The 14,221-nt window shown below is 45.2% G+C and overlaps 1 protein-coding gene across 2 annotated transcripts in view; it reads right to left on the bottom strand.

Moving 5' to 3' along the window:
• CDC14A (cell division cycle 14A) overlaps positions 1–14,221 on the bottom strand; it is a 515,591-nt gene that overhangs the window by 269,641 nt on the left and 231,729 nt on the right. For both annotated transcript variants that reach the window (XM_085601899.1, XM_085601900.1), the window contains one exon: positions 289–368. In XM_085601899.1, the coding sequence (XP_085458025.1) occupies positions 289–368 (80 nt within the window). The remainder of the gene's footprint in view (positions 1–288; positions 369–14,221) is intronic.

Here is a 14,221-nt window from a genome sequence, read left to right as displayed (position 1 = left end):
CACGCCTAGAGGAACCTAAATCTCCATTTCTTCTATGTTCGTACATACACCAGCTTGGAAGAGCTGCAAACAGTTCACAAATCGTGGAATGCGAATGCATGGACTAATGTGCACTACACGGTTCACTTGCAAAGGTAATATTCATTAGCACAATACAAAATCTAGCCTCAATTTCTATGATGGGATCGAAGAAAGCGAAGGCTTACCTTTCATGTACACACACTATGAACAATATATCACTGAACAGCACCATCTATATATCAAAAGTGTTCCAACTTGCAGAAATACCTGAAAGGGAGATATGGTGGGTTAGATCCAGACAAGAGTGCTCTGTAGGCGTCTTCAGGTGTCTTCCGTAAATAAATGACCTATGAAAAACAACATCTCAGAATAAGCACATGGTCTCAGTAAAGTAATCACACAGGGCTGATCCTGATGCACCTTAATGTGTGCATTTTTACAACAGATTGTTAAATGCAAACTACAGGGCTTCGTGAATGGATGAATAGGGTTTTGATTTTCATTACAGGATGCACCAATTAAATTTGTGGTCTTAAAACAAAATGACATGCAATTCTTAAATGGCAACATGTATAGTATTCAAAATAAATCTACAAAACCCTCAAGAGGGCATAGAAAAGGTGAACTCTAATGAAGAAGGAATAAGGAGCAAACAATTCCTGTAATGGCGGTCTTCCAATAGAAATGCTCAAGAGATTTGCAATTAATAACCATCATCTATAACATAGGGCCAAATAGTTTATGTTTAGACGTGCCTGATCTTGGCTTTGGCGGCAAAGTACATTTCTGAAATTTCTGAAGGAAATTCTAAAAGCAGAGGTTAATGAACAAGTTACTTACCTTTGGTAATGCCTTATCTAGTATAGACTATCCAGCTGCAGATTCCTTACCATAGGATTATCCCCAGGCGTCAGACTGGATTAAAAAAGATTAGTGAACAATACCGCTGAGCGCTGGTAGGTGGCATTGTTCTGCTCAACACGGTGACGTTGGCGTCGTCCGCGCCAGAAGTGACGTTAGCTGTGCCTATATAGGCACCACTAGGTGCGCTATCAGTTACTTTTTGCGACTTTCCACGCCAGAAGAGCATAGTCACGAAGTACACTGACCACCGGTGTGGAAAACCAGGCCCCCGAAAAGGAAAAACCCGGTGCTCGGAAAACTGTTCGCAGAGCAGACCAGATGGGTTGGTCGGGAAAGAATATGCAGCTAGATAGATTCTCTACCAGATAAGGAGTTACCGATGGTAAGTAACTAGTTTCATCGGAGAGAGACATCTAGCCGCAGATTCATTACCGTATAATAGATACCCAAGCAACACCTCCCAGAGGTGAGTCTATGGACCAATGTCACACGAGGAAGCCCTGCAGGATCGAATGGGCAAAAAGCCTTTCACTATGGACCTGACTGTCCAGGCAGCAATGTTTGGTGAATTTGTTCAATGAGGCCGTGATTGCAGCTTTAGCTCCGGTGGAATGAGCACGCAAACCCTCGGGGGGGTTGCTTTTTGACCAATGGATAGCAGATTTTGATGCAGAGCACAATACAATGGGAAGTGGTCCGCTTCGGCATAGTGAGGACAAGAGTGGGGCATAATGAAGGGAGTGGGAGGGAGCATATGTTGCAAGCCTTTGAAAATACTATGTACAATAGGGGATTGGAAATGGAAGAAAAGCAGAAATTGCACATAGATATCCCTTAACAGAGCCAAGATCAGAGCCCTTCTGGGCTAGAGAAAGAAACTGGAGCACCTGAGAAAGGGGAGCAGAAAGCGGATCAATGCATCTTTCTTAACACCATGCCACAAATGTATCCCAATGGCAAGAGTAAACCTTGGTAGAGTGACGCCTCTCTTCCAAGTTAACATTACAGACTACAGGCGAAAGGTCGAAGGCTACCAACTGCTGCAGTTCAATCTACACACAAGAAGGAGCAGCTTAGACAGGTTCGAGTGGAGAACCCTTCCCTGCTGCTGCAACAGAAGATCCTCCGAAGGGGCAGCCTGATTAGAGACCCGTTGGCCATGCTTAACAGCTCATAATACCAGAATCTCTGTGTCAAGTCTGGAGCCACAAGGATGACCAGAACGCTGGGCAGGAGTGGTATGGGTGGAAAGGCATACAGGGGGCCTGAGCTCCACTCGAGGCGAAAAGAGTTTCCGAGCAAGAGCCACCTTGGAAACTCCAATGTGCAGAACTGCTGACATTGTGCATTCTCGGCAGTGGCAAACTGATCTTACCAAAGCTCTCACCACTGCTGAAAGAGACCTTGCACCATCTCTGGATGGAGATGCCATTCATGATCTGCTAGGCACCTTCAGCAGAGTTGGTCAGCTCTGGCGTTCAGATAACTAGGGATATGCACTGTTCCGGCCATGTCCAGAGATGCAGGGCCTCTTGACAGGATTCACGACCCCCACCCTGGCCTACTTGATGCAGTACCACAGGGTGGCGGTGTTGTCTGTGAACACTTGAACTAGCCTTCCCTGGATGGAGGTTAGAAAAGCTTTCAATGAAAATCAGTTTGCTCAGCGCTCCAACAGATTAATGTGGAGCCCGGATTTCACCGGAGACCAGAGTTCTCGGATCTCCAACTCTCCCAGATACCCACCCATGAGTGATGCAGTCACTACTATCAGGTCTGGTTAGGAAAGGGAGAGGGGTCTGCCACTAAACAAATTGCAGTTCATAAGCCACCACTTCAGGTAATTTGCAGTTCCCTCTGAGATCTGGACCATGTCGGAGACATTCCCCCTGATGCTCCGCCCACTGGAGCTTCAGGTCCCACTGCAGAGCCCACATATGCCAACGGGCAAGTGTCACAAGCCGGATCCAAACAGCCATGAGGCCCAGCAGCCTAAGAATCAGTCTTACCAAAATACAGGTTAGAGGCTGAAACATTGGCATCATAGCCTGAATATCCTGGACTCCCATTCAAGAGGAAAGGCCCGAAACTGCACCGTGTCCTGAACAGCTCAGATTAAAGAGAGCGTGTCAGGTGTGACTTTGGCCAAGCGATAATAAACCCCAGCGAATGCAGGAGGTCCGTCAAAGTCTGGAGGTGGGAATACGACAACCTGGGGTGAGCACGCCTTCAACAGCCAATCATCAAGATAGGGGAAGATGGACACCTGTGATCTCAGCAGATGAGCTGCAACCACCGCCAACACCATGGTAAACACATGAGGGGTGCTGGTGAGGCCAAAAGGGAGCACAGTAAAATGAAAATGCTCTTGGCCCACTGTGAACCGCAGGTAAAAGCCTGTAGACAGGAGGGACAGGAATGTGAAGTATGCATCCTGCAAGTGAAACGCCATCATCCAGTCTCCAGGGCAGGAAGGACCTGAGCCAGAGTGAGCATCTTAAATTTCTCCTTTTTGAGGAAGAAATTTGGATTGTAGGTCAAGGATACGACAAATGCCTCCGTCCTTCTTAGGCACTGAAAGTAACAGAAATAGTAACCACGACCCACTTCGGTTGCGAACACTCTATGGCTCCTTTGGCCAAAAGAGCTGTCACTTCCTGGCGGAATAGAGACAGGTGGTTCTCTGTGAGTGTCATAACTGGGTGGCAAGGAGGACTTGGTAGTCTCGAAGGGGAGGAAGTAGAACCTTCAGACAAACTGCAAACCCCACTTGTCCAATGTTACGGACTGCCAGTAGGGCAGATAATGGTGAATCCTGCTGCTGACTGAGTGCCCATGATAAGAGGGCAGACTAGGAGGGTATGAAGGTAGCAGCAGGGGTGGGGAGGGAGAGATGAGACTACTGGACAACCAACTTATGAGGATGGTAGGAACCATGTCCGCGGCCATGCAGAGGCTCGAAAGTGGCTGGGCAGGTAAAGACATGGCTGCATGCCCCTTTCGTGGCCACAAAAGGAGTGAAAGGTGGATTGAGGGTGCCAACGGGCCACAGAAAACCCCAAGGACCTGGCCGTAGCCCTGCTGGTCATAGTGTTCTAGCGTCAAATCCACCTGGTCTCCAAAGAGACGGGAGCCATCAAAGGGCATGTCCATGAGTGAGGACTGGACATCCCCAGGGCCACTGCCGACAAAAGCGATCTGCCTAATGAGTCGGTGTTGTCAAGTTCACAACAGATGGTGAACTTCATTGCATCCCTCCCATCGGCAATAGCTTGGGAGAATACAGCCCAGGTCTCGTCCAGAACTGTTGGCAGCACCAGTGCTACCGTATCCTACAGCATGTGGGAATAGCCACCAAAAGCATGCAGTAAACAGACCACAGTGCCAGGTTGGCGGAAGAAAACATTTTCCCAAGATTGGCCAGCCTCCTAAATTCCCTGTTCGGGGGTCTGGTGGAGAATGCCCCAGGATTTAGGTGGGACGTCGCGGCTAGGACCACCAAGCTCTTCGGGTTTGGGTCCCGTGGAGTGAGGCGGTCGCAGCGGGCAGTCGTCCTGTTCACAGGAGCCCCTGTGTTGGGCTTGGACCAAGTCCCAAGCAGGACGTCCATAAATGCCTCTTGAAAGGGACAAGCGATTCTGATGGGGACACTCTTGGCTGAAGCACTTCTGTCAAGACATTAGTCTTGACTGAAACCGAGGGGACCTCACAGCTGCCGACCGCACCACCACTGCAAATGAAGCTCCATCCTCCATAGCCATGGTAGGGTGAGAAACCATGCCAGTATCTGGAGAAGTATCCAGTCCACTGACTTAACCAAGATCCTCAGCCCAGTCCAGCTGTTCTTCATAAGGCTGGTATTCTTCAGAATTCAGTGACCCCTCCCAATCCTCCCAGAGTCCTAACCTGTAAGAATAGGGCTAAGGCTTCGGACTGGAAGGCATTGTGCCAGTCAGTGCCAATGCTGGGCGATATCCCTCCAGCTCCATGTCCGAGTCGGGGAAGAGAATGGGGATGGTGACACCAAGAGCATCGGCCTCAGGATCGCCACCGCGGAAGGTTGAGGGGTGTGAGAAGTTGGCCTGGCATATGCTGTCTCCTAGTTATAGGGACACCTTGCACCAGTCCAATTCGACTCTTTATTGATGATAGGTTTAAGACAACCTTTAAAGAAAGCTATCCTAGTGGTAGCTGTGGAGAGCAGCCTTCAGGCTAAGTCTTGAAGGAGTGTTAAGCTTATTGTTTTACCATAATAACCAAATGAAAGAGTAGCCCACACAGGTATATATAAAATATATGTACTTATTCTAGACAGTCTCTTTATGAGGCAAAGTTACAATTCAAACAAGCATTTATAAACACAATAAATAGCACAGGAATCACAGGGCCCCAGGGGGGGACCAAACCATATATCAAAAAAGTGGTATAAGAACCACGACAATTCTACAGACAATGCCTAGGGCATTTAGGATCGCTGGCCCCTTAAGAATCCACCCCAGGTTATGAGGAAGGGGACCCACGGGAGGCACGTGCAGTTGAAATAGCTGCTATCGGGATCTCTATTATAGTCTATGGAGAATGTCGCGGTTGAAATTACACAGATTAAGTCACTTCTAGCAGGAGTACAAAGTTAAAACTTTAGACTTAAGCTTTTGAAGAGCCCACTACCATGAGAGTACCGAGGTACCACTGTTACCTGCCCCAGGGAAGCCGGGTGCATAGGTCGTTTTCGATGTCGGGTCGCGGGCTGATTTTCTATAGGAAAATGTTCAAAAGTGCTGCTAGCCAAAAGCGTTGATGATGCCGTGAAGATCAAAGATGTGAAGATTGTAGAGAAGAACCTGAAAGCAGAGGGGACAGAGTCTGGGTCACGGCAAAGTGACCAGGAGGCTCAAAGCAAAGAGCCCTTCGATGTCGGGTGCTTCAGGTGGGAAGTAGTGTAGCTTGGATCTGCAGCCACGGGCTCTGGGAGGCTTCAAGGAAGGCCAGCTTCTGGAGGGCGACTGTCCCACGTCGGATGAGGGTCGCTGCGGTGTTAGTGTCCGGATTGGATCCACTAAGCCTTGGCAACCGCAACCCACGCAAGATGAACAAATCTGCTACGGTGCAGACCCACGAGGTCTGGGAGAGGTCTCCTTTGGGGAGACTGTAGAGCAGGCCTGGAGCAATCAGGGGAACTCTTGATTGTTGAAATAGACCTCCGCTGGGGCCCACGAGTCGAGAGACAAGGGACCGCGGGAGGCGGCAATTTGGAGTGCGTAAAAGGGCACCCACGGGCCACCAGAGGGGGCTAGGGCGCTGGTCTTTGGCACAATTGCTGTAGAGTGGTTGGCTCATAAACCGGCCAAAGCACAACTTCCCCACTGGTCAGTGTCGTGTGCTATGCAAGAAGTGGCCGGTGTCCTGGGGTATTGGGGATCTCGGCACCTACGCGGTCCACGGTGCCCAAACTCGTTGAGCACACTCACTGGCCTCTGGGATGCGCTGGAAACCCACCTCAAGGGTGCTGGAAGTCGTCGAAGTCCGTAGGAGCAGCGAGGTTCCAACCGGGTCACTTGCAGTGTTTCAGGTGCCTGCCAAGCAGGGGGATAACTCCTTTATCCCCAAGGGAGATTTCTTCCGTCAGCTGGGCAGCAGCAAGTCGAAGGTCAAGACTGTAAAGTTCAAGATTAATCTGAGGCTCTGGGCCACGTTATTCTCCTTTATCCCCAAGATTAGGGGAGTGTCCAGAGTAGTGTCCACCAATGAGTGGTGAGGCGGGAAAGGGTGGCTACACCCTCTCCCCTTTGTGTGTTTCCCCCCTGGGCGAGGGGCAGGATGCCCCTGAACCGGTTCCAAGCGGTGTATGCAGAATGAGGGCTCTGCAGCTGCCTACGTGCAACTCTGAAAGGACATTTGGTGCACCCACCCTGTTCCAATCCACATTATCCTGTCTGGGGAGATGCTAGCACCTCCCTGCCACAGGAGCCCTATTGTCCAGCTGGCGAGGCTGGGGTTTTCCCCAGCAACAGCCAGCGTCGTGTGGGTGGCGGGTAGTAGCCATTTTGAACTACATGTGCACTTTTAAATTGGTGTCTCAATTCTGCCGCTTTTCCCATATCGCCCCTCTAGCAGGGGGGAATCGTACCCTCATGCCCATGGCTGGACTGGGGGTATGATTCCTACATGTTTGACACCAAACACAATATTGTTCTGTGTAGCCATTCTCAAGTTATCGCGTTATCGCGATAGACTTATAATGCGGTTAAGAGTATATGGTATGGCTACACTACAAACAACCCAGCAGTGATTTTATGAAGGTTGAAGGGAGGTCCTACTCATGTAGGGGTCCCCCCTCACACATACCTCAGCACCCTGCCTTGTAGGATTAGCAAGGCCTGCCATAGGGGTGACCCATGAGAGTACATGTGTTGTAATGGGGTGGGATATAGGCTACCTATATCCCTGTAAGGGGTGCTAGCGCCACCTTACCCAGACTACAGTAGTGGTCTGGTGGTGTCAGTTTGTATGGCTGTCCCAGGGTGGCACAATAAGTGCTGCAGCCCTGGTAGGCCTACTGAGGGACCCATGCCCTGGGTACCTAGGGTACCATCTACAAGGGACTGTCAGGGCATCCTCAGCATCCAATTGGTTTGTACCTAGGGTACTTCACGTTAGTTTTAGGGAGAAAGCAGATAGGCTGGGGACCTGGATAGCAGGATCCCAGCCAGACTAGTCAAAAACCACTCAAATACCAGGCAAAAAGTTGGGGGCAACCATTAGTCAGATTCCACCTTCCTACAAGGGGGTACGACCGGCGCCCATCCGGATCCATCGGTGGATCCTTAGAGTCTGACTGGTGCAGATCCAGTAGAGGCCCCACCCAAAACTACAGGCCCAAAGGCATGCCGGAGAGAAGGGGCTACCCACAATAAGGTGCATGGCCTCATAATTCTCTCACTTGGGCAAGGGTCACTCTGGACCCTGGAAACTCAGGGAAGCGCGAAGTCGACCCAGATGCTGGCTCAACCGCAGAGCCAGGCCTAGAGTGGCGACACTCTGTCTCGTCGGTCAAGGTTATGTCGAAGCAGGCTGCGATGACTTCTTCTTGTGGGACTCGGACATACAGGAATGGTTTGAGGACTTTGAGACAATGGCCTCAGGCTCCGTAAGCACTCCCGGGACCTAACTTTCAACCGGGATCTTCACGGGATCTCAAGGCATTCGATGCATGTCGAGGCAGGCCTTCGGGGCATGGTCCCTCTCGAGACACCAGAGGCATATAAGGCTCAGGTCAGTCACCGACATCTGTTGGTGACAGGCACAGCAGGGCTTGAAGACGGCCTCATTGGACAACATCCCTGCCACACCAGGAAGTAAACCTTAAAAAGACTTCAACAAAACATTGAAAAAACCCTGTGAAAGAATGACTTAGGGGTAGCACTCTTCCCAAATCTGCGCTGGCTGGCGCGGAAAGAAAAGAACTAACTTCAGCACGCTTGGGTGGCGCTTTAAAATGCACAGACATCAACAATGCTCCCTACCGGTCTGCAGGGGTACTGTTCGCGAAAAATGTCCAGATCCAGTCTGACGCCAGGGGATAATTCTAAGGTAAGGAATGAGGCTAGAAGTCTCCATCAGATCCAAAAGATACATTTGCTCTGGATTTTCCCATCACCACACAACTGAAAATCAGGCCTTTACAATTCTTCTGTAATGCACTAGATCAAAAGTTCTGATTAGGGTAGGAGATTGATGTAAAAGAACCAAGTTTCAATTTTTTGTTTGAACGTAGTTTTCTGGCTTCTCAACAGGAATATCTTGCAATAACATATTTGATTCTACAAGCAGTTGCACTTGTGCTCCATAAACACCAGAGATCAGTAAATATCAATGTTTGAGTGTATACTTTGATTTGTGGTTTGCCTTTTAAATTTGGATGGTTATCATTTTGGCACTCTACCAGAACATGCAAGTAATCCAGATTAGCTGCCTCATAGCTTCAATAGTATCGTTTTCCAGATGGGATTTGCAAATTTATTTACAGATAGCTCATGGGCTAATTGTGTACAAATAAAATTTCATTACACTCTAAATCTGAAATCAATCAGTTTAGCGGATAAAAAAAAATCCCTGGAGCACTCTGCATGGGCACAGTCAATTTGATTTTTGGATGGGCAACAGAGGTGTTTTCCTATAAATCTCAGTCAAATACCTGAATTACCATGAAAGCTAATGTTTCAAATTTATTAAATAAGGGAGAACCAGTAGTTATCTGTTTTAGCCTTCAATAACTTCACATTGAAGTTTACTGTAACTGATCATTAATTTGCCGCACTCTCATTCATCCATCTGGCTTCCAAAAATGTTTTCGGTAATCTCAACTAAATCTCAAAATGTTGGTAATCTCAATAGGAAACTGCAAATATTTTAAGATAAAGGAAGAGGTTTGTCTTTTTTCTTTATATTCTAGTTTGAAAGTGGATCTTTTTTGTATTGAGTGGATTACACATAAATAGAGACAACACACTTACATAATACATCATATACCCAATAAAACAGTCAATTCCTGAATACATCAATAAAGTGCTAGTGCAATGAAGACAAAGTGCTAACAGAGTCGAGGATAAAAGCCAATATCAGCAAATCAAAGAGGAACAACTGCAATTGTTGATTATCACTTACAAACGATTCATTAATACATCAGTAGAGTGCTAGTACCATGAGAATAAAGTGGCAACAGCAAAAAAAAGGATAAAGTACAAATATCACCAAAATATAAGAAGCGGCAACCATTGTTAATTATGTTGACCGCAGCATCTTACTTTACATCAAATTTAAACCAAAACGCTAAAGTGCAGCTCAGTAAGCAAAATATTTGATCCCCTCTAGACCCGATACAGCCTATCTAATGGCCTAGCTTTATGAACCTTGGGGATGTGAGTGTCGACAAACATTTTACAATACATTGTTGGAAAACCCTGACCAGGTCTTACAAATCTACGAAGAGACCCTGTACATTTGGCATAAGCTTCCTCCCAAATGTATGTCTTGGCCATCTTCTCTTGCCAATGCTGGATCGAAGGTGACTTATCAGACTTCCAATTCTGAAGAATTCGGGACCTAGCCACTGCTATAGAGCAAAAATATTGCTGATACTTTGACAAATGCTGGACCTCTATTGATCACCCAAAAATAGCTCCTTTAAGAGAAGGGAAAATATGGACTGCTAGTGCTAATGATTGATTAATTCTTTGAAAACTATCAGACCAGAATGGATGTACACTAGAATAAAAAAAAGTGGTTCCAAGACCCTAACTCTAGGCCCCTGCATCTGAAACAAAACTCTGTGGAAGCCGAGAACATCTTATTCAGTCTTTTTGGCGTATAATAGGTTAGCCATCTTGACAAAAAGGCAATTCTTTTGTAATTGGTGGCTCTCAAAGCTTTATGGTCTGCAAGACTGTCATTCTTTTTTGCTAACACTACAACCGGTTTCTTTTAAAAGTTTAGAGAAAAAAAAACGATCGAGCACTTTGTTCCCCCAACTGCGCTTAACAGGAATACCAATTAGCAACTCCACTTAGGCCCTGAACATATAGTTGGCTTAAGATCTTTGAAACTCCATTATTGGGGACCACATAGTTTGTAGCCCTTTCATTTAGCTTTAATCAAATATCAAGCTTTTTAAAAACAAACCTAGGGCCCAGCTGCTGGGACAACATTTCGCTGGTAAGCATGTTAGATATATCAAAAAAATCACCTAAGCATTCAAAACCTGCCTCTATCCATAATTGCAAGGACCCTCAAGAAAGCTGCAAGCTGAAAGCCTGGCATTCACTGATTTTTTAATATAAGTGATATCTAGAAATTGGATGTAATTTGAAAAATACTTGTACGCAACAAGCTAAGTCAGATATTGACATATCTTGATTTTTTGGACAATTTTGGGGAACGGAGAAAGATTGGTAGTGGAGTTGCACTCTCATCCAACATAGTATTTAACATAACATTTTTAAATTTAGATGTTAACATTGGGAGCTGTACCAAGAAATTCAATAATGCTGCCTAGTAATATAGCTCGAAATTAGGGAGGGCGAGCCCCCACTGAGTTGTATCTAATTGTAAAATTGCTAACAAAGCTCTAGGCTGTTTCTGTGCCCAAATAAAATTCCAAATTAATTCATGCAGCTCGATAAAATAAGATTTCGGAATTTTAATTGGGAGGCGACTTAACAAAAATACACAAAGGTAAAATAGACATTTTAACCAGAGATACACGGCCTATTAAAGTTAAAGGAACAAGAGACCATCTGTATAAAAGCCTCTTATCTTTCTCCACTGTACTTCCATAATTTAGCATAAAAAATTGATCATAAGGACTAGTCACAAATAAGCCTAAATATCTAATAGGTTTGGACACAGTCTGTTGAGGAAGAAAAGGCAGCGATAACGAAGGAGCATTAAACCAAAGCACCTCAGTCTTTGCTTGATTTAACCTGTACCCACCTATTCGTCTAAAAGCTGCTACTTCAGCAAATGCATTTAGGATATTAGATGGCTCTGCTGATAAGTAAAGAATGAGATCTTCTGCAAATAATTTAATCTTTGGCATGGCCGCACTATCTGGAGATTATTGCGAATTTGTATTGCCACAGGCTCTATAAAAAGCAAAAATAAGATGGGGGACAACGGGCATCCCGGTCTACTCCCCCACCAGAATTTAACTATACCTACAGTTTCCTTATTGATCAGAATTCTAGCCTCTATACAGCTCTTAATATTTTGACCAAGTGCTCAGGGAGACCAAACTTTGACCACATAAAAAACAGAGCCTGCCAGTCAACAAGGTCAAATGCTTTTTCTGCATCAAGCATCAAAATTGCTGCCTTGACCCAGTTGACTGACAGGTACTCAATTGTTTGAGTCAAGAAATGTGTTAGAGACCATAGATCTGTGACGTATAAAACCGGTCTGATACTGATGGGCCACCTGTTGTGCAGCCGGAGCCAGCCTTGCTGCCCAGATTTTCATGAAAATGTTATAATCTAGGTTTAAAAGACTTATGGGTCGATATGAGTGAGTAACATTAGGATCCTTGTCTTTCTTGAGAAAACAAACCTTTGAAAGTAGTTCTCGTTTAATTTGAGATTTCATGTGACATTTTTTCACTAACCATGATATATTTGAATATAGTTTACCCAATATACTTCTGCCATCCACTCTGAAAATAATGCAACATTTATCAGGATAATGTGGGATTCGGAAACTTCAAAAAAGAAAAAAGAGAACTGAACCCACAGGGAGAGGGGAAAGATTGAGAGATTTTCAGGAAAAGATAAATCTCTCCTAAACAGATATATTTACCATTCACGTGAATGATCATTGGAGGCTTATTTCAAAGCACTTCTTCGAAAGAGGAGTGGTTATAACCATATTTCAAACAAAGCTGTTTACAGTGAATTGTAGAAAGGATGACATACATAAGCGTTTGCGACTTTGGAAGATGAACAAAGTCGTGCAAGCCAAAGTAGTCCATGAGTGAGTGCCATAATATGGGTGTTGAGTGATGGAGGCAGACGGAGGTAATGCTAGTCCGAGCATAAAGAGGAGATTCAAATAAACAAGTTTAACAGTTGTGGAACAGCTTTTTGCAAAGCCAGGATGAGTTCAATAAATATTTACAAAAACGGGCAAAAATAATTTAAGAAACACCTTATTCACAATTACTCAAAATAAGAATTTGTAAAAGACATGGTTCAGAACACATTTTTTAGAATCAATTGCAAAGGAGGGTTTGCCTATTACCTCCTCACCAAGTTAATTGTAACATTTGACAAATCTTGCTTTTAAAAATCCCAGTGGTCCAGAGTTTTGTCAAGACAATATATATTTAAAATAGTATTCTAAGGGAATACACAAATTGGCTTAAAAAAAGCAATTTGATACATAGGGATGAATAGGTCGCGCCAATCAATTCACACTTCGAATTACAGCTTATTTTTTAGCAACATTCTCAGGTATTGACCATCCCCTATACATTTTTCAGCTATAAAATGATAATAGCAATGCAGGATAACATTATGTAAATTAAAAATATTTATTTAATGATTCTTGTGCAGAGATGGTGATCATCAGACATTTTTTATCGAGACAAATGACTGTTTTAATTAACTGTAGCCAATATGGAGCCTCAAAACCCTGCCCGCTCTTTTCCAAACTGTACCCTACGTAAAATGAACAGAAGAGGAACCCAGTTCCCTAACTACTTACTGTAGCCCTGAACAGATCATTGGCACTGCCTGATGGATCACAGTTACTTCCCCGATTCACTCCATCCATGCCCAAAAAGCTTTCCTGTTCTTGTCAAACTTCACTTTGCTAACCACGATTTGGGACTCTGCTCCATCCCCTAACGGGTAGAGTTCATCTCAAAAGGATAGTGCGGAAGAATGGCAGCTATTACCTTTCAAAATTAATAAAAAAGATATCTATTTAAAGGTTTAATTTACGTTTCTCGTGAGACTACAGCACGATTAACAACTGTGCTAATAATTGTAGTTTTCTAATTACTCCAGTCTCGCCCAGAGGTTAGGAGCTGAAAGTCTGTCGGGGAGATTTGCAGGGGGAGCACACATTGAGCAGATGCTGAACATTAACCAGTAAGTTAGCAAATTTGGTTAGAGTTCTAAAAAGATAAAAACACTTCACTGCAACCAGATTCGTGATGGGAAAACAGCAATTTGGCTAGGGGACGGCGCAACATTTGTTCCAACTCTAATGCCCTCGTTAAATAGTTATTCCACTGTTTTCAATGAGCTTGTTCAGTGAAAGTGATATTTCCAGGCAAAAATCAGGAGCCTGCTACCATAAATATCAGTTTCACTGAACAAGCTCGTTCAAAACAGATGAATAATTATTTAACGAGGGCATTAGAATTGGGACAAATGTTGTATCGTACCCTAACCAAATTGCTGTTTTCACATCACGAATGGTTGAAATGCACGCATAATTCAGAGAAACACATGCATCGTGTTTCTACTTTACATAGTGTTCCACCAGTCTCACAATCTTGACCCATTGTCGTAAAACCTACTCTAGATCTGCATGGACCAATGTAGGATGCTTACTTTGTTCTCTGGAGACAGAGCACCACCAACTGCGTGTGCGTGCGTGGTCATTCCGACCTGCCGCAAAGCTGGGCAAAGCATTGGTACAATAACAGACATTTCTGAAAAGATAGACACGGGCAGTGCATCAATCAGCTTTTCAAGATATGTAGGCCAGCAGGTCAAATGCTGGCTAAAGTGCAGGGGTGGTAGAAAAGCTCGCCATCATGCACCCTCCCTGTATCTGA

Source organism: Triturus cristatus, chromosome 4_2 (genome assembly GCF_964204655.1).
Source record: "Triturus cristatus chromosome 4_2, aTriCri1.1, whole genome shotgun sequence".
Classification (NCBI taxonomy): Eukaryota; Metazoa; Chordata; class Amphibia; order Caudata; family Salamandridae; genus Triturus; species Triturus cristatus.
This window is presented reverse-complemented; position numbering and strand designations above follow the sequence as displayed.